Source organism: Oncorhynchus masou, chromosome 2, assembly GCF_036934945.1.
Source record: "Oncorhynchus masou masou isolate Uvic2021 chromosome 2, UVic_Omas_1.1, whole genome shotgun sequence".
Lineage (NCBI taxonomy): Eukaryota > Metazoa > Chordata > Actinopteri > Salmoniformes > Salmonidae > Oncorhynchus > Oncorhynchus masou.
In genome coordinates, this window is record NC_088213.1 from 40,911,776 (window position 1) to 40,935,567 (window position 23,792).

Below are 23,792 nucleotides of genomic sequence, written 5' to 3' on the forward strand. Positions count from 1 at the left end.
TTCGTTGGGTTCGGGGGCTCACTTCTGTGGTCGATGGGATCGATACTGCCCATGTTGAAAGGTATATGTTCTGCTGCTGCTGATTCCATCGGTTACAGCCCTAATCAGGACATGAGAATGCAGATACCTATCTGATCAAACATTGACCTGGGCCCGGTTTCCCAGGCTACGTTCATTGTTGAAACCATTGAGCTCAATTGTTCTAACGATGAACTTAGCCTTAACATGCTTCTGGGAAACCGGGGCCTGGGATCAGGTCTAACACCTGTCAGCCGTGCACAGAGGACAGAGCAGGTCAATAGATCATTAAACACTGGGCCTCTATACCCAGAAGGGTGTTTCTGTTTGCTCATTGAAAACCATGCGCAATACTGACCCAGTCTCTGCTTGAGTTGAACCGATCTCATATAGCTAAGGCTATCCTCTCCAAATTCATTTTGATTTTTGGAACTTGTATTACTATTCTCACCATGACAAGTTCCCAGAATGCCAAGTTAATTCCAATCCACACTGACCCATGGTGCAGAGGTTGGATTACAAACCCCTTCTCTTTCTAAGTGTTCATAACAAAGATGTGATCCCGAGTCACTCGTGGCCACTATAAAGAGGAGCTCGTGCAACATCTTCTCTGGCTTGTTTAAAGGACTATGGGGACTGTGAGCGTGTGGTGCCGTAAATTGGTTAGTAGAATGGGTAAATCCAATCAATGGCGCTGACATAGAGACTCCGTAAAGTGCCTGACGTAGCCAGTGATGCGTGGCTCGGGGAGAGAGACCGAGACGGGGAGCGTGCCTCGCCGCTGTCCTTCACGAATCACTGGCCATGCGTCTACTGCTCCAGGATGTGGATGCTTCTCTGTGTGCTAGGATAGACAACTCTCTCTCTCTGACTCTCACAGAGCAACCTCCCCCCCTGCCTTCTAAGAACCCGGTCTTACTTCACAGCTCGCTTTTTCTCTTCTGTTGTCATTCATTAAACTCGCACGCAACAGGTAGCAAAGTAAGGGTCACATACAGACCTGGAACCGCTAACACAGTAAGTATTCAGGGTTTATCCAGAAATCCACAACTGTGCCCACAGACGCTGGTCTGCTGCCTCTACTCTGTTGGATAGAGCTATTTGTCAGAGGGAGCTGCGACAAGGGCAATGTCAATGCTGTCGGCAGCTCCCCAGCAGGACTTGCCCACTGACGTGGAGGATGAAATGGTATGTCAGTGTATTCTGCCTGCGTACGCCTGGGCCTGTCTACTAGTGTGTGTTTGTGTTCTTTGTGTGCACAGATGTAGGATCTTAATTTGATCCAGTTTGCTACAGCAGGAAAATAATCCTGCAGCAACAGGAAATGTGAATTATTATGTGGATTATATTTAATGGACATTGTTGTAGGGGTTCCTACATTTTACATTAGGGCAAATCAAGTATGACATTTCTAAGTGGAAATGACAAACTTTAGAAGCCTTTCTAAAACTCAAATTTCACGACACGTTTGCATTCTCAGCAACACAATAGCGATCAAATTAAGATCCTCCATCTGTAAAAAGTGACTGTAGAGAGTGAGTGCCCTCTAACCTATAGTAGAGATAAGGGATTCTATACACTGCAAATGACATCTTCAAGAGGGCTTCACATGATTGTCAACAGACATTCACTGAGGAATTTGGAGAGAAGGCTTTTGGGTTTATTGAATGTCTACGCCTGCGAGGGACCATGCAGCAGAATGAGAACTTCGCTATCTCAGTTGCTGGCTGTCGCCATGAGTTAGGTGGGATTTCTTGTGGTGTTAGGATGTATGTCACACTGCTATCATGCTCGCAATGTTTTAAGAGGTGGCATGTAGCTACGTTGCCGTCAGGCCGGTGCATGGGCTGTAGACTTATCAGACAGACGGGTTGATAAGGGAATGAGGGTCCGGTTCATTGTTCCGCCTCATTGAGCAGAACACCAAGCATGGCTCGGAGGAAATAACATCATGTGCACACGCGCGCACACATGCATGCGGGCACACACACACAATCGCACACACACAATCACACACACACAATCGCACACGCATACACACAGGTGAGGCCAGCTGTCTGAGCTATCTCTGACATCCTAATGAGAGCAGTAGGAGATGCCCTCCCTCTGTTCTTGGCTGCATCAGATTGACCTGAAATCAGACAGCACCATAATTCAGAGCTGCACGGTGCTGTTGATGTGCTCTGAATGAGAATCTATTCCAGGACTGTAGAGTGGAGCTAACAGAACAGCAGGGTACATGCATCAGTGTCTGTAGCTGATCTGGGTTGACAACTGCCTTCCCAAGTCCAACGGTCCAAATCCTCCACCAGTCCCTCCAGATCCTACCCTCTGGGTGCTGTCTGACGGCTCCCACATTTTAAATCGGCTTCGTATCATCACCATAAAAAAAAAATCCATAGGGAACCATGGAAACCAAGCCAACGTCACAAGAAAAGAAGAGCCACTCCAAGCTGTCAGATGACGTCACACGGAGCTGGGCTGGCTGCCTCTTGACAGGGGGAAGACACGTCATGTCACCACGCCATGCCAGTGGCTACAAATTTCAATCAATGAGCAATCTTACACTGACAGCTGAGCAGTCCAAGGTGCTGCTTTCCTTTTCCTCAAGGCCTAATCTGGGCTGGTGCTGACCCTAGGCTTCTTGTCTGCCAGACAGGCAGTGACACACGTTTTACATTGACATTTTAGTCATTTAGCAGACTCTCTTTTCCTGAGCGACTTACAGGAGCAATTAGGGTGAAGTGCCTTGCTCAAGGGCACAGGCAGATTTTTCACCTAGTCGGGTCAGGGATTTGAACCAGCGACCTTTTCTTTCACTGGCCTAACGCTCTTAACTGGTAGGCTACCTGCCGCCACACACACACAATCATAACGCATGCACGCACGCACAGTCTTTCTATCCACTGCTCATTTATAGTTGAGTAATCCATGAAGGAAGAGTGAGTGTGTGTGTGTGTGTGTGTGCATAATGTCAATCTCCTCCAAGACGGTTTTGAAGTCTAGTTATCTGTCATGTCGGACTGATCTAATGGTAAGTCATGGTCATACCTCGCCTGCTGCTCTGACATCATTCAACCACCTTTGTTTGAGGCTTATTTGAAGGACACGCTTTAGCTGTCAATCATCTGCAGGCTGCAGACGTGAAATGAAATATTCCATCTGTACTCCCGGAGATGTATTATATTTGAGGGTGGTGGAGTAGACAGAAGACCTTTAAGACCAAAGTGAACGGATGACTACTGGACATGGGAGAATAGTTTACTTCAGCAAAATGATAGCACTGGAAGTAGTTGTGTCAGATTGACAGCTATTGGAGAGGGGAAACACAGTAATCAATATATTTTTATACAATATCCTTGTTTTCCAAATCTTCTTCTCACATTTGATATTTGCCTATTTGAGCCCTTCACACATGTGCTGCCTATCTCAGTTTAATTCTGTATACTTTAATTCACCACTCGACATTACACACCAAATGCAGGATTAACCAATAAACCAGCAGAGAAACCTCCAGAAAAATGGACTTGTGACTTGAAATTCCAAAAGAGAGCGAAGAGCAATGTCTCTATGAAAGCTCCCTCATCTGTTGAGCTGAATTAAAATGTGAGCGAGGGCGGATACTTCCTGACTGACAGCTTGGCAGAGGCGGAGAGGGAAAGGGAAAGGAGGATGTGTACTGGACTAAACAAAGCCTGCAGATGTTCCTCAATGCAGCGAATCTGCATCTCAACTCGAGAGGAGGAGAACGTAAATCAGCTCACATTGTTCTGGTCGGTCCGTCACTCACACGCACGCACCCACCGACACACACAACATCTCTGCAACCCCTTTCTAATGTTTCCACTTTGACTCTCAATGTCTCTTGTCTTTTTATGAATCACCTGGTAGATCAGGGGGATTTGACTGCTGAACTCAGATAGTTCAGTGTAGGAAATACCTGTAACATTGTAAGAGCAGTGCCACACTGCCTATTTCTTCAGTTAAAACAGATCTCTGACTCTCTGTGATAGACGGATCCTGGTCTCCCCTAACGGCTGAGAATCATCTTCCCTGGGTCCCGGTGTGACGCTCAGCTACCTGATTAACTCCCCTAATTGAAGGGCCAGTTTGAGTTAACACTGGCCTCAATGAGGCAGTAATTAGAGGCAGTTTTATAGGCCAGGGGTCAAAAACTTTTCTTGCCATCAAACTTTTCTTGCCCAGGGACCCCCATTGTGCGTTTGCCCAAAATCATCAGGTGAATGATAATTGCAAAGGAGAAGTAATCTACATTTGAAAATGAATAGATTTGGAAAATGTTTTTTCATTATTATAATTGGGAAGCTTACACTGTAACATTGTAGCCTATTAGATAGAAAGGTACAGTAACTCCAAACACATTTTCACTAAGAGCAGCTGTCTCGCTGGTTACACAAATTGGCCCAGCGCCGCCTGAGTTAGGGGAGGATTTGGCTTTACTTGGCTCACCGTGCACTGGCGACTCCTTGTGTCAACTGTGTTTATTTTCAGCGAACTTAACATGTGTAAATATTTGTATGAAGATACCAAGATTCAACAACTGAGACATAAACTGAACAAGTTCCACAGACATGTGACTAACAGAAATGGAATAATGTGTCCCTGAACAAAGGGTTGAGGTCAAAATCAAAAGTAACAGTAAGTATTTGGTGTGGCCACCAGCTGCCTTAAGTACTGCCGTGCATCTCCTGATCATGGACTGCACCAGATTTGCCAGTTCTTGCTGTGAGATGTTTCCCCACTCTTCCACCAAGGCACCTGCAAGTTCCCGGACATTTCTGGTTGGAATGGCCCTAACCCTCACCCTCCGATCCAACAGGTCCCAGACGTGCTCAAAGTGATTGAGATCCGGGCTCTTCGCTGGCCATGGCAGAATACTGACATTCCTGTCTTGTAGGAAATCACGCACAGAATAAGCAGTATGGCTGGTGGCATTGTCATGCTGTGGAGGGTCATGTCAGAATGAGCCTGCAGGAAGGGTACCACATGAAGGAGGAGGATGTCTTTCCTGTAACGCACAGTATTGAGATTGCCTGCAATGACAACAAGCTCTGTCCAATGATGCTGTGACACACCGCCCCAGACCATGACGGACCCTCCACCTCCAAATCGATCCCGCTCCAGAGTACAGGCCTCGGTATAATGCTCATTCCTTCGACCATAAATGCGAATCTGACCATCACCCCTGGTGAAAAAAAACCATGACTCGTCAGTGAAGAGCACTTTTTGCCAGTCCTGTCTGGTCCAGCGACGGCGGGTTTATTCCCATAGGCGACGTTGTTGCCGGTGATGTCTGGTGAGGACCTGCCTTACAACAGCCCTACAAGCCCTCAGTCCAGCCTCTCTCAGCTTACTGCAGACAGTCCGAGCACTGATGGAGGGATTGTGCATTCCTGGTGTCACTCGGGCAGTTGTTGTTGCCATCCTGTACCTGTCCCGCAGGTGTGATGTTCGGATGTACCGATCCTGTGCAGGTGTTGTTACACGTGGTCTGCCACTTTGAGGACGATCAGCTGTCCATCCTGTCTCCCTGTAGCGCTGTCTTAGTACGGACATTGCAATTTATTGCCCTGGCCACATCTGCAGTCCTCATGCCTCCTTGCAGCATGCCTAAGGCATGTTCATGCAGATGAGCAGGGACCCTGGGCATCTTTCTTTTGGTGTTTTCCAGAGTCAGTATAAAGGACTCTTTAGTGTCCTACGTTTTCATAACTGTGACCTTAATTGCCTACCGTCTATAAGCTGTCAGTGTCTTAACGACCGTTCCACAAGTGCATGTTCATTAATTGTTAATTGTTCATTGAACAAGTGTGGGAAACAGTGTTAAAACCCTTTACAATGAAGATCTGTGAAAGTACTTGGATTTCTACGAATTATCTTTGAAAGACAGGGTCCTGAAAAATGGACGTTCACACACACACACACACACACACACACACACACACACACACACACACACACACACACACACACACACACACACACACACACACAAAATGTTAACACATATGAAAACTGTTGTTCTGATTAAAGAAGCAATAAAACTGGCCTTCTTTAGACTAGATGAGTATCTGGAGCATTTGGCTACCTGCCAGGGAGGTTAACCCACTGTTCCTAGGCCGTCATTGTAAATAAGAATTTGTTCTTAACTGACTTGCCTAGTTAAATAGAGGTGAAATACATTTTTAAAAATCTGCATTTGTGGGTTCAATTACAGGCTCAAAATGGCCAGAAACAAAGTACTTTCTTCTGAAACTCGTCAGTCTATTCTTGTTCTGAGAAATGAAGGCTATTCCATGCGAGAAATTGCCAAGTAGCAGAAGATCTGGAACAACGCTGTGTACTACTCCCTTCACAGAACAGTGCAAACTGTCTATAACCAGAATAGAAAGAGGAGTGGGAGGCCCCGGTGCACAACTGAGCAAGAGAACAAGTACATTAGAGTGTCTAGTTTGAGAAACAGACCTCAACTGGCAGCTTCATTAAATAGTACCCACAAAACACCAGTCTCAACATCAACAGTGAAGAGGCGACTCCGGGATGCTGGCCTTCCAGGCAGAGTTGCAAAGAAAAAGACATATCTCAGACTGGCCAATAAAAAGAAAATATTAAGATGGGCAAACCAGTAGACCAGTGACCTGCAAAGCACCGGGCACTGGCACGTTAACCATAATAGCACCGGAACCTCAGAAACCAGAGGCGGGCGCCGTTTGAAGAGGAGCTTAAATAGATCAATCCTGGGCACCGAATACAGAAATGAGCCGCGTCTCTGGGTCCCACCCTGGGCCATATCTTATAATTTCATCCCGCGAGTGACCCAGACTTAAAGTCAATACCACAGCGAGGCCGCTCGATAAGAGCTCAGGGGATCTGAAGCCGGCGGAAAACAGCCGCGGACACCAGGGGGGCCGACACACCAACAAGGGGAGGAGGGTGGGGTTGCTCGGGTCTGAGCCTTGTCAAAAAACACCATATGGACTGGCAGCAACAAAACCCCATCCATTATTGATTGCATGTTGGTAGAATCCCAGAAACTGTCCTCCTGAATGGACTTCCATTAGGCCAGATCACCTGCTCCTCTTCCATCAATGTCCACCTTCTTCAATGTTCAACACTGACAAGTCTGTCAATCAATACCAACCTTAAATTCCTTCACATGTTCCCGTTCCTCCCTCTCTAACCCTGACACCGTCCCTCTGTTCACCACAACAACACAGTCAGACTGTGAGTGAACCCCGCGCCCATCTTCCCTCTGCACCCCAAACACAGTTTACCTACCCGTAATCCTTCTTAAACACCTCCGACCATTACTACGTTCACAGGCTTTCTTCCTGCTGAGGGCTGGGCGGGATGGAAGACGCGGCTCGAGTTTCAAACAGTCACAGCCGAACTGCGAGACAGCAGAGTTTGCTCTGCATGCCCACTAGTGTGTTACTGTGACATCAAGACGGGGTTGTAAAGGGGAGGATATCCACGCTGCGCTGAGCGCTCTAGCAGACGGGAGGAGTACGTTAGAGCAATAGGCGGACGGGGCTCGTCTCTCTGGGTTCACGGCGTGCGTCGTCAAGAGGCGCGCGAGCATGCACAACGCAGCGGGTCACTTGACGTGTACTGTACGCCACAGCAGGAGAAAGAGGGCACATGGCAGCCTGGGAGCAGTTTGAGATTCATAGTTAATTACCAGAGTGCTTTCTCCATCTCCGGGCCACTTGACAACTTCAGCACACTCCTTATCTATCAGTGCTTTACTGAAGAGAAACAACCAACAGCTCAGAAAAGAGAAGTGGAAAAATCCTCCTGGGGTCAGTCGTGTGAGTTGAGGGATGTATGTGTATGTATGTGTACGTGTGCAAGTCTCTGTGTCTGGGCCTGATGTTATAGGCAGAGGAGCAGTCATAGCTCCAAATAAAAGCCCACCAGTGGGGCTATGAGGGAGAGAAGGGACGAGAGAATGAAGGAGAAGAAAATAAGTGCTTTTCCTTTAATTAAAACTCAGCAGGCAGGATTAAAATGGCATGAAAGTAGCTTTTTAGGGGACAATTTTCCGTTTTCCAAAAATGTCAGCTTCCCAAATGTCCGCCATCACTACAGGCACACTGCTACTTTTTCTTATAGGCTGGGGAGGGGAGCCACACAGAGGAATGGAGGTGAGTTCAGTTAAAACACCCAAAGGATGCTGGGAGATGCATGCCCTGCAGTCATTCGTGTTTGTATCGATGCGTGTGCTGTTGTCTAATGCAAACTAATAGGGATGTAGCCTGCAGTCAACGGAGCGTATACACCGCTGACGACTCTTGTCTCAGGGAACGAGGACGTCCTTGTGATATCCTGAAAACAGTCCGATAGAAAAAAAAAACTCCTGGGCTCTTCTTCGCCCCCCTTATGTTGAGAGGAGTGCATAAAAAAAAAAACTTTTATGCAGTGGGGAAAAGGGGAGATTCACATTAAAATGTTCAAACAGAACTGTCGAGTCTAAACATAACTGGAGAGAAACAAAGGCATGCACACAGAAAAGGAATACGGTGCATGCATACAAATGTGGATGTTCACAAACATGGACTCATGCGCGCGGGCACACACACACACACACACACACGCTAACTGCAGAAGGTGAAAAGTTCCGACTCACCAATCACTTTGACGAAGTACGCGTCGGCTTCAAAGTTGTTCTTCAAAGCGTGGATGGCGAAGCCCTCTTTCCCCTCCTCTTTGCTGAGCACGATCATATCCAATATTCCCTGCAAATGAGAAATGGTAATACATGACGGACAAAAGGAAACGGGGGCAAAGCTTCCTTTGACGGTCTCTTCTGATGTACCACTTCATCCTTGTTATAAACGGAGGACAAATCCTCCATTACAGCAGTTATCTGCACTTCTCTCACACGCTCTCTGTCAGGGAATTACAGAGAAAATGAGCCAACTCCCAGAGACAGGAGATGGATACCTACTCCCTCCACTGAAACAAGGAGACAGGGTATACCGCTCTAAAACACACGTCATAAATAAATCCCACAGCCAAAACAAACACATTGATTATGTAAACTCTAAGAAGGCAAGGCCGTCTTGAACGCGGCAATGAAGGAGAGGGATTCCAGAAGGCAGGCAGTGACGGAGTGAAGTCAGAGCGAGACAGCGCTCTCTGGGAGAAGGATGGGGACGGAGGAGTGGAGGAAAACTTTTGACTAAATAAGCTGTCCAGATGGTGAATCTTGGGCAGGATGAAAGTTACGTGTGTGTTTAAAGATTTTAAAAAAGACAACCAGATTTGAGATGCAGCCGAGCCCCTCTCCAAATCTCCTGAAGAGCTGTTGGGGCCCCAACCTGTCTTATCTACACATCTCGTCCGCACACATCTCATCTCAGAGGGGGGCTGTGCTGTGAGCTGATTAGGCTCCTAGGGGGACAATGACCGTGCTCCGTCTGTCAGGCCCTGTTGCTACACTGTGCCAGGGCCGGGCTGGCATCCTGCGCTAGTCGTGCCCTGCAGAGACATGCTCGTCTTGGCACACCCTTCCGTCGGCCCAGAGTGGGATTAGGAGAGAGATGCTGCTCTAATCTGCAGGCCAGCGTGGGAGAGAGTGCCTCATGAGCGTGCCATTTCCAGCCTTGGCTGAAGCCTCTCAGGGAGACTGTTGTCAAAAGAGGATCCAAGGCCACCCACAAACAGGACAATTAACAAGACTAACCATACTGGAAGACGCATTGAAAAGAGCCAATTCTTGCAGACATAATGAAAAACACTCCCAATGGATTTCTGTGCCATTCAAATTTGGAATTTGTGGGGGTTGTCATACAAATTGAAACAAAATCCTACTAAACTCTGCTCTGCGATGATATAAATGAGACAAACTTGACTGTCAGGGTGATCTAACCTGCCCTATCCACAGCTGCAGGTGGGATCTAGACTACAAGACAGAGAAGAAAAACAGCTATCCTAAAGTGATTGACAATGGCCAGCCCGCCAGTCACAACTGGGGAAGTAACAACTCCGCTGCTGGTTAATGATGAGACGCGAGAGCCCGAGGTCACCAGTGGTCTTCCTTTAAAAATAAAAAACAGCAGAGCTGTTGGTTGTGTGACAGCGTCAAGGCGTGAAGAGGGAAGCCTGGGCTAATTCGAGAGAAAGAGAGCGAGAGAGAGGAGGAGAGGTTGAGAGGAAAGAGGAATAGAGGGATGTGCTCACATCCTCATAGATGTCGAAGAAGGTGGCCACGGCGGCCCCAGGGATGGCCCCCAGGTCAGACTGGTCCCAGTGGACACGAAACATGCGGCCCACATCCTTACAGCTGGCGTTGTCACACGGAACATTCTCCAGGAGGAAGGCCTGCTGACCACTACAACAGAGGAGAGAGGGGGAGAGTTGCCGTTAAGGACTGTACAAACACATCCTGTGTTAAATCGATGGATACTGTACACACACGGAAAGGAACACAGACAAGGTCAGACAAAACAACAGAGGAAAGTTGTCGTCGAAAGAGGCTTCAACATAAGTGATCAGAGCTGAAAATTGACTAGAGCATGGTTGTCAAACTCATTTTGCCCCAGGGGCCGCATTTTGTCTTCACCGAGGTCTGGAGTGCCACACTGAAAAATTGGTTATATTTCCTCGCCGTCAAAATTTGCTAAAATTAGTCCTCTAGCCATACTTTTGGGATTTTTTATATTCCCCCTACTGCCTTCCATTTGTGATTTTAAGCGAGCTGGACACAGTAAAGAAACTGCATGCATGTAGGTCCATTATCATTCCTACACAGTTCCCATTTGGGTTTAGTCATTTTAAAAGTATATCGAGTTTGTTTCCCCCCACAATTTTTACAAATGTAATTGTATTTCATTTGTTTATTCAAATGTTTTACTCAAACCACCCGCGGGCCCGGATTGGGCTGTACGTCTGACTCCCCTGGACAATGTATCCTCTGCGACAACTTACACACAGAAGATATCGCTGTGTATCGACTATAAAACACGCTCATCAATTAGTGAAGCAATACCCAAATGAAAACACAAGTGCGGTAAAAAAAATGTAGAATTATACAGAAAACAGAGAAGGGGAGCAACGACACAACAGAGAGACCTGGGCAGAAAATACTCAGCTAATAGGCAATTAGTAGCACTGTACAATTACGTCGGAGATACAAACATGAGACTTATTTCAATCCATTTGAATGGAGGGGGGGGGGTATTAGAACTCCAGACTGTATTGAATAGGGAGATATTTTGGTTGCAGAGCTTTCATTCCCACACCATTATCCAACATTTGTAAGAAGTGTGTTTTTTTCCCTTTCTTCTTTCCTGTACCCATTTTCTGTCGAGACGGTTACCCGTGTATACGGAGTGATCAGGAGTGTCGAAATGGAGCAAGCCTAAAAATAGAATCAGCATGAAAATGTTCTCATTTTCCGCCTGTCTTTTCCTTCCATTCTCTCTCCCCCTCTCCGTCTTGAGCATTGAAGGGAGCAAACCAGCGGCTATGAGGCTGATAGAAACTCTCACCCTCGAGGACGGCTTGGCAGTGTTGTGTGTGTGTGTGTGTGTGTGTTTGTGTTGAGAGACAAGGTATGAGTGAGAATGTGTTTCCACCTTTGTGTGTCGCAGAAATACTGAGAAATGTGACACCGCAACGAGGTTCCATTGGTATGCTCAACACAGAGCCTAGCGAGATGGAGAGAGATCAACAAACTTGGAGATGGAAGACAGTCTCCCACTCCGACACACACACACACACCAAAGCATGTCCTTCCACATTATGAAGCCAGAGGACAAACTCACACATTCCCTATATGCCCAGTCTCTCTCTACTCCCACCAGGACACACGTCTCTATATTAATTTTAGCAGAACAAAAAAGCACAGCTTCTATCAGACTGGGAGGACCTTGAGACCAAGCTGCTGAAATAACAACCTGCTGTACTTCCAGTACGGAGTCTTCGTCTACCAGCCACTTCAGAAGGGATTGGAAGGATAGGTGAAATTACACATGTAGTGAAGGTTTGCTTTTGACTTTTCTTGTCAGTCAATATGGCCATTTGCATTTTCCTCTCCAACACACACCATTAGCCTTGAAATTGTTAGAATAACCATCCAGAACTTTGTATTAACATCAGATGTTAACTAAAAGAAGTCTGAGCAACACAAGGCACTGTCTGGACACAGATTGAAGTCACAAATTGGTCATCAAACTGTTCACTTGAATGATTGACCCGTCATAAAGGCTTTGATGTGCCAAATTCATTAGGGCGTATGGTGTCACTCCCAATGTGTGGCATGACTAGGTCTAACTAATGCCACTCTGGAGTGACACCACACGCCCTAATGAATTTGGCACATCAAAGCCTTTATGACGGGTCTATCATTCAAATGAACAGTTTGATGCATTACCGTACATCTGAATGGCCATGTTCTGTGCAGCTCACAGAATCTCACGCCTGATACAGGGTTAGAAATGTGGTTGAGGACCTTTTGGCTGTAAAAGCCTAACACAAAAAGGGTATTTTTCCCTTATTCCAAATCGGATAAGGCAGACAACGGTCTGGAATTGTCCCCTGTGGATGCCCCCAGTGGCCAGCCTTCAGGGGTGGGCACAGAGACCTGCAGAGAGGACTGTTACTACACACACACTCATGTGGACAAGCATCCTTCCACAGCTAACCAAATACACACACTGTGTCCTGTTGGAGACAAGGATTTCTTCTAGCTACCAAGTGGTTAACCACATCAAGCCCAACACCTCCTAGAACAGCATCCTGGGTAAATACAATTCAGCACTCTTGTCAGAAAGAGATTTCCTTGGGAGGACACTCAATCAGGAATATCTATTTGCAATTGGATGAAAGTTCTAAGATTCTGTCTTTGATCGTATCTTCACCCCATAATCAGCCCCACGTCTCAATCGAACTGATGCCTGTGCTTATCGATCTCCTCTGTACAGCTAACGATAGCGTGTGTTGCATCAGGAGAGTGATGCTGGCCTTTAAAGAGTTTCAGGCTGAACGCTAGCGAGAGCACCCATTGTTATTTAACGCTGTGTGGGTGGGTGTGTGTTCTCGCTCTGGGCCTTTGTGTCTTCTGAAGAGCCTGTCTTGCTCCACAGGAGATGTGATGGCTGTGATGAGCACATGGTCAGGAGAGGTGCCAGCGCCACTGATAAAGGGCAATAGCCTGAGTGCATTGCAAATCATCGAGGTAGGATACACTAGAGAGAGTGTACACACACACACACACACCTAGATTCTAGAGCATCCAAGTCTTGTCTGTATGGCAAACAGAGCAGAACATATGTTCACACCCAACGAGTCAGTTCCAAAATCTCACTCAGAAACACACACACACACACACACACACACACACACACACACACACACACACACACACACACACACACACACACACACACACACACACACACACACACACACACACACACACACACACACACACACACACACAGAGAGAGGTAAACAGACTGAGATGCAGTACACAAGTCTTGCTCTCTACCAAGTTCCATTTTTTACCGCAGCAGAATAATTCAACTGCAGTCACACTTGTACGAGCTGCACCAAATTGAATGTGCTTCTCAACCCTACACAATTACTTACGGTCACAGAAATTCAATAGTATTACGCCCTATAGACCAGGGTTTTCCAAACTCGGTCCTGCCCTGGGTGTACAGTGCATTCGGAAAGTATTCACACCCGTTCCCTTTTTCCACATTCTGTTACGTTACAGCCTTATTCTAACCTGTATTAAATAAAATACAGAAATCCTCAATCTACCCAAAATACACACAATGCAAAAACTGGTTTTTAAAAATGTTTGCAAAAAAAAACACCAAAAAAAGCATCCGGTTCTCATTGATCATCCTTGAGATGTTTCTACAACTTGATTGGAGTCCACCTGTGGTAAATTCAATTGACTGGACATGATTTAGAAACATTTCAGCAGCATTGAAGGTCACCAAGAACACAGTGGCATCCATCATTTTTAAATGGAATAAGTTTGGAAAAACCAAGACTCTTTATAGAGCTGACCAATCGGGGGAGAAGGACCTTGGTCATGGAGGTGACCAAGAACCCGATGGTCACACTGAAAGAGCTCCAGTGTTCCTCTGTGGAGATGGGAGAACCTTGCAGAAGGACAACCATCTCTGCAGCACTCCACCAATCAGGCCAAGCATGGAGGTGGCAGCATCATGCTGTGGGGATGTTTTTCAGCTGCAGGGACTGGGAGACTAGTCAGGATCGAGGGAAATCCAAAGTACAGAGAAATCCTTGAAGAAAACCTGCTCAAAAACACTCAGGACCTCAGACTGGGGCAAAGGTTCACCTTACAACAGGACAACGGCCCTAAGCACACAGCCAAGACAATGCAGGAGTGGCTTCGGGACAAATCTCTGACTGTCCTTGAGAGGCCCAGCCAGGAAGGATGTCTGGCATGATTTTTTTAAACATTTGTATCACAAACCATTTCTGAGAAAAAATAATGATGAAAGTGGGCATTTTAGGCCAGTTTTAGTAGACCTATCCATTCCTCATGTAAGACCCTACGATCTGTAAACTGTACACGATACAGACAACACCTTGCTGTTATTATACTCCTTATAGTGAGCTCTAACATATGGAGTATGTCTACATTCTGAAATACACATTTTCCCGTTCATTTATTCAATTTTAAAACTATGAATATTCATATCTCAAAAGTACTTATCCCAAAAAGATTTTCCGCCGACGCTGAAAATCGGCCATATAAGGCAATAAATACCCTCTCAGCACAGAGCCTACTTCTGCAATGAGACTGACAGTGAACAATGAAATCACACAAGAAACAACTGGAGACTGCAGACAGACCCTCTGAGTAATAGAAAGCCTGAACATCAAAACCCATTTCACCACTCAGCACAGCAGTGTTCGACCGAGGGAAGAAGCATTTTAGCTGTCATCAGCCCCCTGCAGCGGTGGACTGTGGACGTGGAAAGATCCAGACAAATCAATGAAATGCACAGAATCCATATTAAAGATGTCTCAGATCCACTCTCATTAGCAGGAACAAACAGATAGGAGATCAGGAAACCGTTTTTTTTAGAGAGATGTGTTACTCTTCGACTGTGTGTGTCTATGTGAGCTCAAGGGCTCAGCACTGGGCCTGTTATTTCGGACACAGAGCCCCCGTCCCATCCAATGCGGGTGCGAGTCCTGACCGGGGACCTGCCGTGCCAAAGCACTCTCAGGCTCCTCACTAATTGGCCACTGTGGACGCTCTGAGAGGGCAGACTGACAGGGTGCCTGTTGCCTGACCTCTCTCTCCTCCTTTTCCTCTCCTCCATCCACCAGCCAGCCCAGCCTGTCTGGAGAGGACACCCATCCCAGGGGGTTTACCAGCCTAGACAGTCGTTCACCTCCTCCTCCCCCTCCCGCCCGAGGAAGAGAACTCACTGGTCATTGAAACTCAGCAAGACCAACTACTTAGGCCATAGAATGTGTGTGTGAGAGGGGGGGAAACAGAAAGAGAGAGAGACACAGAGAGCAAACAAGAGATATAGGCAGGAGGGTGCGGTTTTAGAGGGAGCTGGGGGATCCATAGGGGCTGAAAGTGACAGAATGACAGTGTGAGGCTTCAGTTCCTTCCTGTCTGTCCATCCCACTAAGGGTGCTTCAAAGGGAGAGAGATGGAGAGACAGAGATAGAATGTGAGTGAGACAAGAGGAAGAGAGAAGACAAGCCCTTCATAATGACATACTATTCAGCCCTTGCCCATTCTACCCGTAACACATTCAGTGCCCGTCCTTTCCCTACCCTGGCCAGCCTCCAGCCTCAGCCCCCTCCTTCTGTTCCTCTCTCTGCTACTCCCTGAGCACCGTGCCCTCTGATCTTCAGCCTGTGTTTATTCATCTAAAAAAGGACACTGGCCCATTTAAAGAGGACAATACACCACAAACCACATTCAGATTCTTTGTTTGAGAGCATGCCCTTTTTCTGAGTGTGCCTAAATCTTAAAATCTACAGTAGAGAAATAAGATTACAAAACATGAAAGGGTCATTCGATTGTTGTTAGGATGAGAGATGTGAGCAAGCATGATCTCTCCTTCGTATGTAGCAAAAACACCTTTCAGTCGACCAAAGGGCAACAGGCATTATCTGTCAGAGTCATAGACTGTATATTATAGTCTGAGTGCTGGTCTACTGAGACGAGACTCGCCCTGTCATTCGACCAGGTTAGGGGCACAACATCACACATGTTAACATACGTGCGCCACCTCTTTCTAGGAAGGCAAGTGTCTATGACAAGGTAACATTACATTTCCACCTCTTCCCGTGAACTTAAACCAAAGCAACATTCATAACCTCTCCCCCACTGGCTCAGACAGACATCCCTCCTCTCTTTTCAAGGTCAGTTAAAGAGAAGCTACGGTGCTGTTGGTGTCACAATAACACACTTCTGTTCACAGGACTCAGGGATTTATGGGTCCATGATAATGTAATGACATGTACAATATATCTCTTTTAAAGAGGTATCAGCTAGTTGTGGCTAAGCCTAACTGACAAAAAAACAACTCTGCTTTCCTAGGCTTGCTACCCACGTAAGTGATTTAATGGCATTGCCTAGCAACACAGTGTCTGGCTGTGGAGGACTCAGTAGGGGTGCATACAAATGGAACACCACAAAGAGCCACGGCTCAGTGTGTGTGGATATAGTACTAGTGGAATGGAAGGTCAGTGTGTGTGGATATAGTACTAGTGTAATGGAAGGTCAGTGTGTGGATAAAGTACCAGTGGAATGAAAGGTCAGTCTATGTGTGGATACAGTACTAGTGGAATGGAAGGTCAGTGTGTGTGTGGATAAAGTACTAGTGGAGTTGAAGGTCAGTGTGTGGATATAGTACTAGTAGAATGTAAGGGCAGTCTGTGGATATAGTACTAGTGGAATGGAAGGTCAGTGTGTGGATATAGTACTAGTAGAATGTAAGGGCAGTGTGTGGATAAAGTACTAGAGGAATGGAAGGTCAGTGTGTGGATATAGTACTAGTACGAATGTAAGGGCAGTGTGTGGATAAAGTACTAGTGGAATGGAAGGTCAGTGTGTGGATATAGTACTAGTGGAATGGAAGGTCAGTGTGTGGATATATTACGAGAGGAATAGAAGGTCAGTGTGTGTGGAATGGAAGGTCAGTGTGTGGATATAGTATGAGAGGAATGGAAGGTCAGTGTGTGTGTGTGGATAAAGTACTAGAGAAATGGAAGGTCAGTCCATGTGTGGATATAGTACTAGTGGAATGGAAGGTCAGTGTGTGTGTGGATAAAGTACTAGTGGAATGGAAGGTCAGTGTGTGGATATAGTACTAGTGGAATGGAATGTCAGTGTGTGGATATAGTACTGGAGGAATGGAAGGTCAGTGTGTGTGGATATAGTACTAGTGTAATGGAAGGTCAGTGTGTGTGGATATAGTACTAATGGAATGGAAGGTCAGTGTGTGTGGATATAGTACTAGTGTAATGGAAGGTCAGTGTGTGTGTGTGTGTGTGTATATAGTACTAGTGGAATGGAAGGTCAGTGTGTGTGTGGATATAGAACTAGTGGAATGGAAGGTCAGTGTGTGGATATAGTACTAGTGGAATGGAAGGTCAGCGGGTGGATATAGTACTGAAGGAACGGAAGGTCAGTGTGTGTGTGGATATAGTACTAGTGGAGTTGAAGGTCAGTGTGTGGATATAGTACTAGTAGAATGTAAGGGCAGTCTGTGGATATAGTACTAGTGGAATGGAAGGTCAGTGTGTGGATATAGTACTAGTAGAATGTAAGGGCAGTGTGTGGATATAGTACTAATTGAATGGAAGGTCAGTGTGTGGATATAGTACTAGTAGAATGTAAGGGCAGTGTGTGGATAAAGTACTAGAGGAATGGAAGGTCAGTGTGTGGATATAGTACTAGTACGAACGTAAGGGCAGTGTGTGGATAAAGTACTAGTGGAATGGAAGGTCAGTGTGTGGATATAGTACTAGTGGAATGGAAGGTCAGTGTGTGGATATAGTACGAGAGGAATAGAAGGTCAGTGTGTGTGGAATGGAAGGTCAGTGTGTGGATATAGTATGAGAGGAATGGAAGGTCAGTGTGTGTGTGTGGATAAAGTACTAGAGAAATGGAAGGTCAGTCCATGTGTGGATATAGTACTAGTGGAATGGAAGGTCAGTGTGTGTGTGGATAAAGTACTAGTGGAATGGAAGGTCAGTGTGTGGATATAGTACTAGTGGAATGGAATGTCAGTGTGTGGATATAGTACTGGAGGAATGGAAGGTCAGTGTGTGTGGATATAGTACTAGTGTAATGGAAGGTCAGTGTGTGTGGATATAGTACTAATGGAATGGAAGGTCAGCGGGTGGATATAGTACTGAAGGAACGGAAGGTCAGTGTGTGTGTGGATATAGTACTAGTGGAGTTGAAGGTCAGTGTGTGGATATAGTACTAGTAGAATGTAAGGGCAGTCTGTGGATATAGTACTCGTGGAATGGAAGGTCAGTGTGTGGATAAAGTACTAGTAGAATGTAAGGGCAGTGTGTGGACATAGTACTAATTGAATGGAAGGTCAGTGTGTGGATATAGTACTAGTAGAATGTAAGGGCAGTGTGTGGATAAAGTACTAGAGGAATGGAAGGTCAGTGTGTGGATATAGTACTAGTACGAACGTAAGGGCAGTGTGTGGATAAAGTACTAGTGGAATGGAAGGTCAGTGTGTGGATATAGTACTAGCAGAATGTAAGGGCAGTGTGTGGATATAGTACTAGTGGAATGGAAGGTCAGTGTGTGGATATAGTACTAGTGGAATGGAAGGTCAGTGTGTGTGGATATAGTACTAGTGGAATGGAAGGTCAGTGTGTGGATATAGTATGAGAGGAATGGAAGGTCAGTGTGTGTGTGTGGATAAAGTACTAGAGAAATGGAAGGTCAGTCCATGTGTGGATATAGTACTAGTGGAATGGAAGGTCAGTGTGTGTGTGGATAAAGTACTAGTGGAATGGAAGGTCAGTGTGTGGATATAGTACTAGTGGAATGGAATGTCAGTGTGTGGATATAGTACTGGAGGAATGGAAGGTCAGTGTGTGTGTGTGTGTGTGTGTGTGTGTGTATATAGTACTAGTGGAATGGAAGGTCAGTGTGTGTGTGGATATAGTACCAGTGGAATGGAAGGTCAGTGTGTGTGGATATAGTACCAGTGGAATGGAAGGTCAGTGTGTGGATATAGTACTAGTGGAATGGAAGGTCAGCGGGTGGATATAGTACTGAAGAAACGGAAGGTCAGTGTGTGTGTGGATATAGTACTAGTGTAATGGAAGGTCAGTGTGTGTGGATATAGTAGAAGTGTAATGGAAGGTCAGTGTGTGTGGTTATAGTACTAGTGGAATGGAAGGTCAGTGTATGTGGATATAGTACTAGTGTAATGTAAGGTCAGTGTGTGTGGATATAGTACTAGTGTAATGGAAGGTCAGTGTGTGTGGATATAGTACTAGTGTAATGGAAGGTCAGTGTGTGTGGATATAGTACTAGTGTAATGGATGGTCAGTGTGTGTGGATATAGTACTAGTGGGAATGGAAGGTCAGTGTGTGGATATAGTACTAGTGGAATGGAAGGTCAGTGTGTGGATATAGTACTAGTGGAATGGAAGGTCAGCGTGTGTGGATATAGTACTAGAGGAATGGAAGGTCTGTGTGTGAGGATATAGTACTAGTGTAATGGAAAGTCAGTGTGTGTGGATATAATACTAGTGGGATGGAAGGTCAGTGTGTGTGGATATAGTACTAGCGGAATGGAAGGTCAGTGTGTGTGGATATAGTACTAGTGGAATGGAAGGTCAGTGTGTGAGTATATAGTACTGGAGGAATGGAAGGTCAGTGTGTGTGTGGATATAGTACTAGTGTAATGGAGGGTCAGTATGTGTGTGTGTGTGTGTGTATAGTACTAGTGGAATGGAAGGTCAGTGTGTGTGTGGATATAGTACTAGAGGAATGGAAGGTCTGTGTGTGGATATAATATGAGAGGAATGGAAGGTCAGTGTGTGGATATAGAAGTAGAATGTAAGGGCAGTGTGTGGATATAGTACTAGTGAAATGGAAGGGCAGTGTGTGTGGATATAGTACTAGTGGAATGGAAGGTCAGCGTGTGTGTGGATAGTGTACTCGTGGAATGGAAGGTCAGCGTGTGGATATAGTACTAGAGGAATGGAAGGTCTGTGTGTGGATATAGTACTAGTAGAATGTAAGGGCAGTGTGTGGATACAGTACTAGTGGAATGGAAGGTCAGTGTGTGGATATAGTACTAGTAGAATGTAAGGGCAGTGTGTGGATAAAGTACTAGAGGAATGGAAGGTCATTTTGTGGATATAGTACTAGTAGAACGTAAAGCCAGTGTGTGGATAAAGTACTCGTGGAATGGAAGGTCAGTGTGTGGATATAGTACTAGTAGAATGTAAGGGCAGTGTGTGGATATAGTACTAGTGGAATGGAAGGTCAGTGTGTGGATATAGTACGAGAGGAATAGAAGGCCAGTGTGTGTGGAATGGAAGGTCAGTGTGTGGATATAGTATGAGAGGAATGGAAGGTCAGTGTGTGTGGAATGGAAGGTCAGTGTGTGCGTGGTTAAACTACTAGTGGAATGGAAGGTCAGTGTGTGGATATAGTACTAGTGGAATGGAAGGTCAGTGTGTGGATATAGTACTGGAGGAATGGAAGGTCAGTGTGTGTGGATATAGTACTAGTGTAATGGAAGGTCAGTGTGTGTGGATATAGTACTAGTGTAATGGAAGGTCAGTGTGTGTGTGTGTATATAGTACTAGTGGAATGGAAGGTCAGTGTGTGTGTGTATATAGTACTAGTGGAATGGAAGGTCATGTGTGTGTGGATATAGTATGAGTGGAACGGAAGGTCAGTGTGTGTGGATATAGTACTGAAGGAACGTAACGTCAGTGTGTGTGGATATAGTAGTAGTGTAATGGAAGGTCAGTGTGTTTGGATATAGTACAAGTGGAATGGAAGGTCAGTGTGTGTGGATATAGTACTAGTGTAATGGAAGGTCAGTGTGTGTAGATATAGTAGAAGTGTAATGGAAGGTCAGTGTGTGTGGATATAGTAGACGTGTAATGGAAGGTCAGTGTGTTTGGATATAGTACAAGTGGAATGGAAGGTCAGTGTGTGTGGATATAGTACTAGTGTAATGGAAGGTCAGTGTGTGTGGATATAGTAATTAGTGTGATGGAAGGTCAGTGTGTGTGGATAAAGTACAAGTGTGATGGCAGGTAAGTGTGTGGATATAGTACTAGTGGGATGGAAGGTCAGTGTGTGTGGATACAGTACGAGTGGGATGGAAGGTCAGTGTGTGTGGATATAGTACTAGTGGAATGGAAGGTCAGTGTGTGGATATAGTACTAGTGTGATGGAAGGTCAGTGTGTGTGGATGTAGTACTCGTGGAATGGAAGTTCAGTGTGCGTGTGGATATAGTACTAGTGTAATGGAAGGTCAGTATGTGTGTGAGTGTGTATAGTACTAGTGGAATGGAAGGTCAGTGTGTGTGTGGATATAGTACTAGTGGAATGGAAGGTCAGTGTGTGTGATATAGTACTAGTGGAATGGAAGGTCAGCGTGTGTGTGGATATAGTACTAGTGGAATGGAAGGTCAGCGTGTGTGGATATAGTACTAGAGGAATGGAAGGTCTGTGTGTGTGGATATAGTACTAGTGTAATGGAAGGTCAGTGTGTGTGGATATAATACTAGTGGGATGGAAGGTCAGTGTGTGTGGATATAGTACGAGTGGGATGGAAGGTCAGTGTGTGTGGATATAGTACTAGTGGAATGGAAGGTCAGTGTGTGTGGATAAAGTACCAGTGTGTGGAAGGTCAGTGTGTGTGGATATAGTGCTCGTGGAATGGAAGGTCAGTGTGTGGATATAGTACTAGTGGAATGGAAGGTCAGTGTGTGTGGATATAGTACTAGAGGAATGGAAGGTCAGTGTGTGTGTGGATATAGTACTAGTGTAATGGAAGGTCAGTATGTGTGTGAGTGTGTATAGTACTAGTGGAATGGAAGGTCAGTGTGTGTGTGGATATAGTACTAGTGGAATGGAAGGTCAGTGTGTGTGATATAGTACTAGTGGAATGGAAGGTCAGTGTGTGTGAATATAGTACTAGTGGAATGGAAGGTCAGCGTGTGTGGATATAGTACTAGAGGAATGGAAGGTCTGTGTGTGGATATAGTATGAGAGGAATGGAAGGTCAGTGTGTGTGGATATAGTACTGGAGGAATGGAAGGTCAGTGTGTGTGTGGATATAGTACTAGTGTAATGGAGGGTCAGTATGTGTGTGTGTATAGTACTAGTGGAATGGAAGGTCAGTGTGTGTGGATATAGAACTAGTGGAATGGAAGGTCAGTGTGTGTGGATATAGTACTAGAGGAATGAAGGTCTGTGTGTGGATATAATATGAGAGGAATGGAAGGTCAGTGTGTGGATATAGTACTAGTAGAATGTAAGGGAAGTGTGTGGATATAGTACTAGAGGAATGGAAGGTCAGTGTGTGTGTGGATATAGAACTAGTGGAATGGAAGGTCAGTGTGTATGATATAGTACTAGTGGAATGGAAGGTCAGCGTGTGTGTGATAGTGTACTAGTGGAATGGAAGGTCAGCGTGTGGATATAGTACTAGAGGAATGGAAGGTCAGTGTGTGGATATAGTACTAGTAGAATGTAAGGGCAGTGTGTGGATATAGTACAAGTGGAATGGAAGTTCAGCGTGTGTGTGGATATAGTACTAGTAGAATGTAAGGGCAGTGTGTGGATAAAGTACTAGAGGAATGGAAGGTCATTTTGTGGATATAGTACTAGTAGAACGTAAAGGCAGTGTGTGGATAAAGTACTTGTGGAATGGAAGGTCAGTGTGTGGATATAGTACTAGTGGAATGGAAGGTCAGTGTGTGGATATAGTACGAGAGGAATAGAAGGCCAGTGTGTGTGGAATGGAAGGTCAGTGTGTGGATATAGTATGAGAGGAATGGAAGGTCAGTGTGTGTGGAATGGAAGGTCAGTGTGTGCGTGGTTAAACTAATAGTGGAATGGAAGGTCAGTGTGTGGATATAGTACTAGTGGAATGGAAGGTCAGTGTGTGGATATAGTACTGGAGGAATGGAAGGTCAGTGTGTGTGGATATAGTACTAGTGGAATGGAAGGTCAGTGTGTGGATATAGTACAAGTGGAATGGAAGGTCAGTGTGTGTGTGTATAAAGTACTCGAGGAATGGAAGGTCAGTGTGTGTGTGGATAAAGTACTAGTGGAATGGAAGGTCAGTGTGTGTGGATATAGTACTCATGGAATGGAAGGTCAGTGTGTGTGGATATAGTACTAGTGGAATGGAAGGTCAGTGTGTGGATATAGTACTGGAGGAATGGAAGGTCAGTGTGGGTGTGGATATAGTATGAGTGGAACGGAAGGTCAGTGTGTGTGGATATAGTACTGAAGGAACGTAACGTCAGTGTGTGTGATATAGTAATTAGTGTGATGGAAGGTCAGTGTGTGTGGATAAAGTACAAGTGTGATGGCAGGTCAGTGTGTGGATATAGTACTAGTGGAATGGAAAGTCAGTGTGTGTGGATATAGTACAAGTGGAATGGAAGGTCAGCATGTGTGGATATAGTACTAGTGGAATGGAAGGTCTGTGTGTGTGGATATAGTACTAGTGGAATGGAAGGTCTGTGTGTGTGGATATAGTACTAGTGTAATG

At 45.6% G+C, this 23,792-nt stretch overlaps 1 protein-coding gene across 2 annotated transcripts in view; it reads right to left on the minus strand.

Moving 5' to 3' along the window:
* LOC135504927 (T-cell immunomodulatory protein-like) overlaps positions 1 to 23,792 on the minus strand; it is a 139,724-nt gene that overhangs the window by 31,487 nt on the left and 84,445 nt on the right. For both annotated transcript variants that reach the window (XM_064923877.1, XM_064923868.1), the window contains exons 11-12: positions 10,225 to 10,375; positions 8,669 to 8,777 (exon numbers count right to left, since the gene is read on the minus strand). In XM_064923877.1, the coding sequence (XP_064779949.1) occupies positions 8,669 to 8,777; positions 10,225 to 10,375 (260 nt within the window). The remainder of the gene's footprint in view (positions 1 to 8,668; positions 8,778 to 10,224; positions 10,376 to 23,792) is intronic.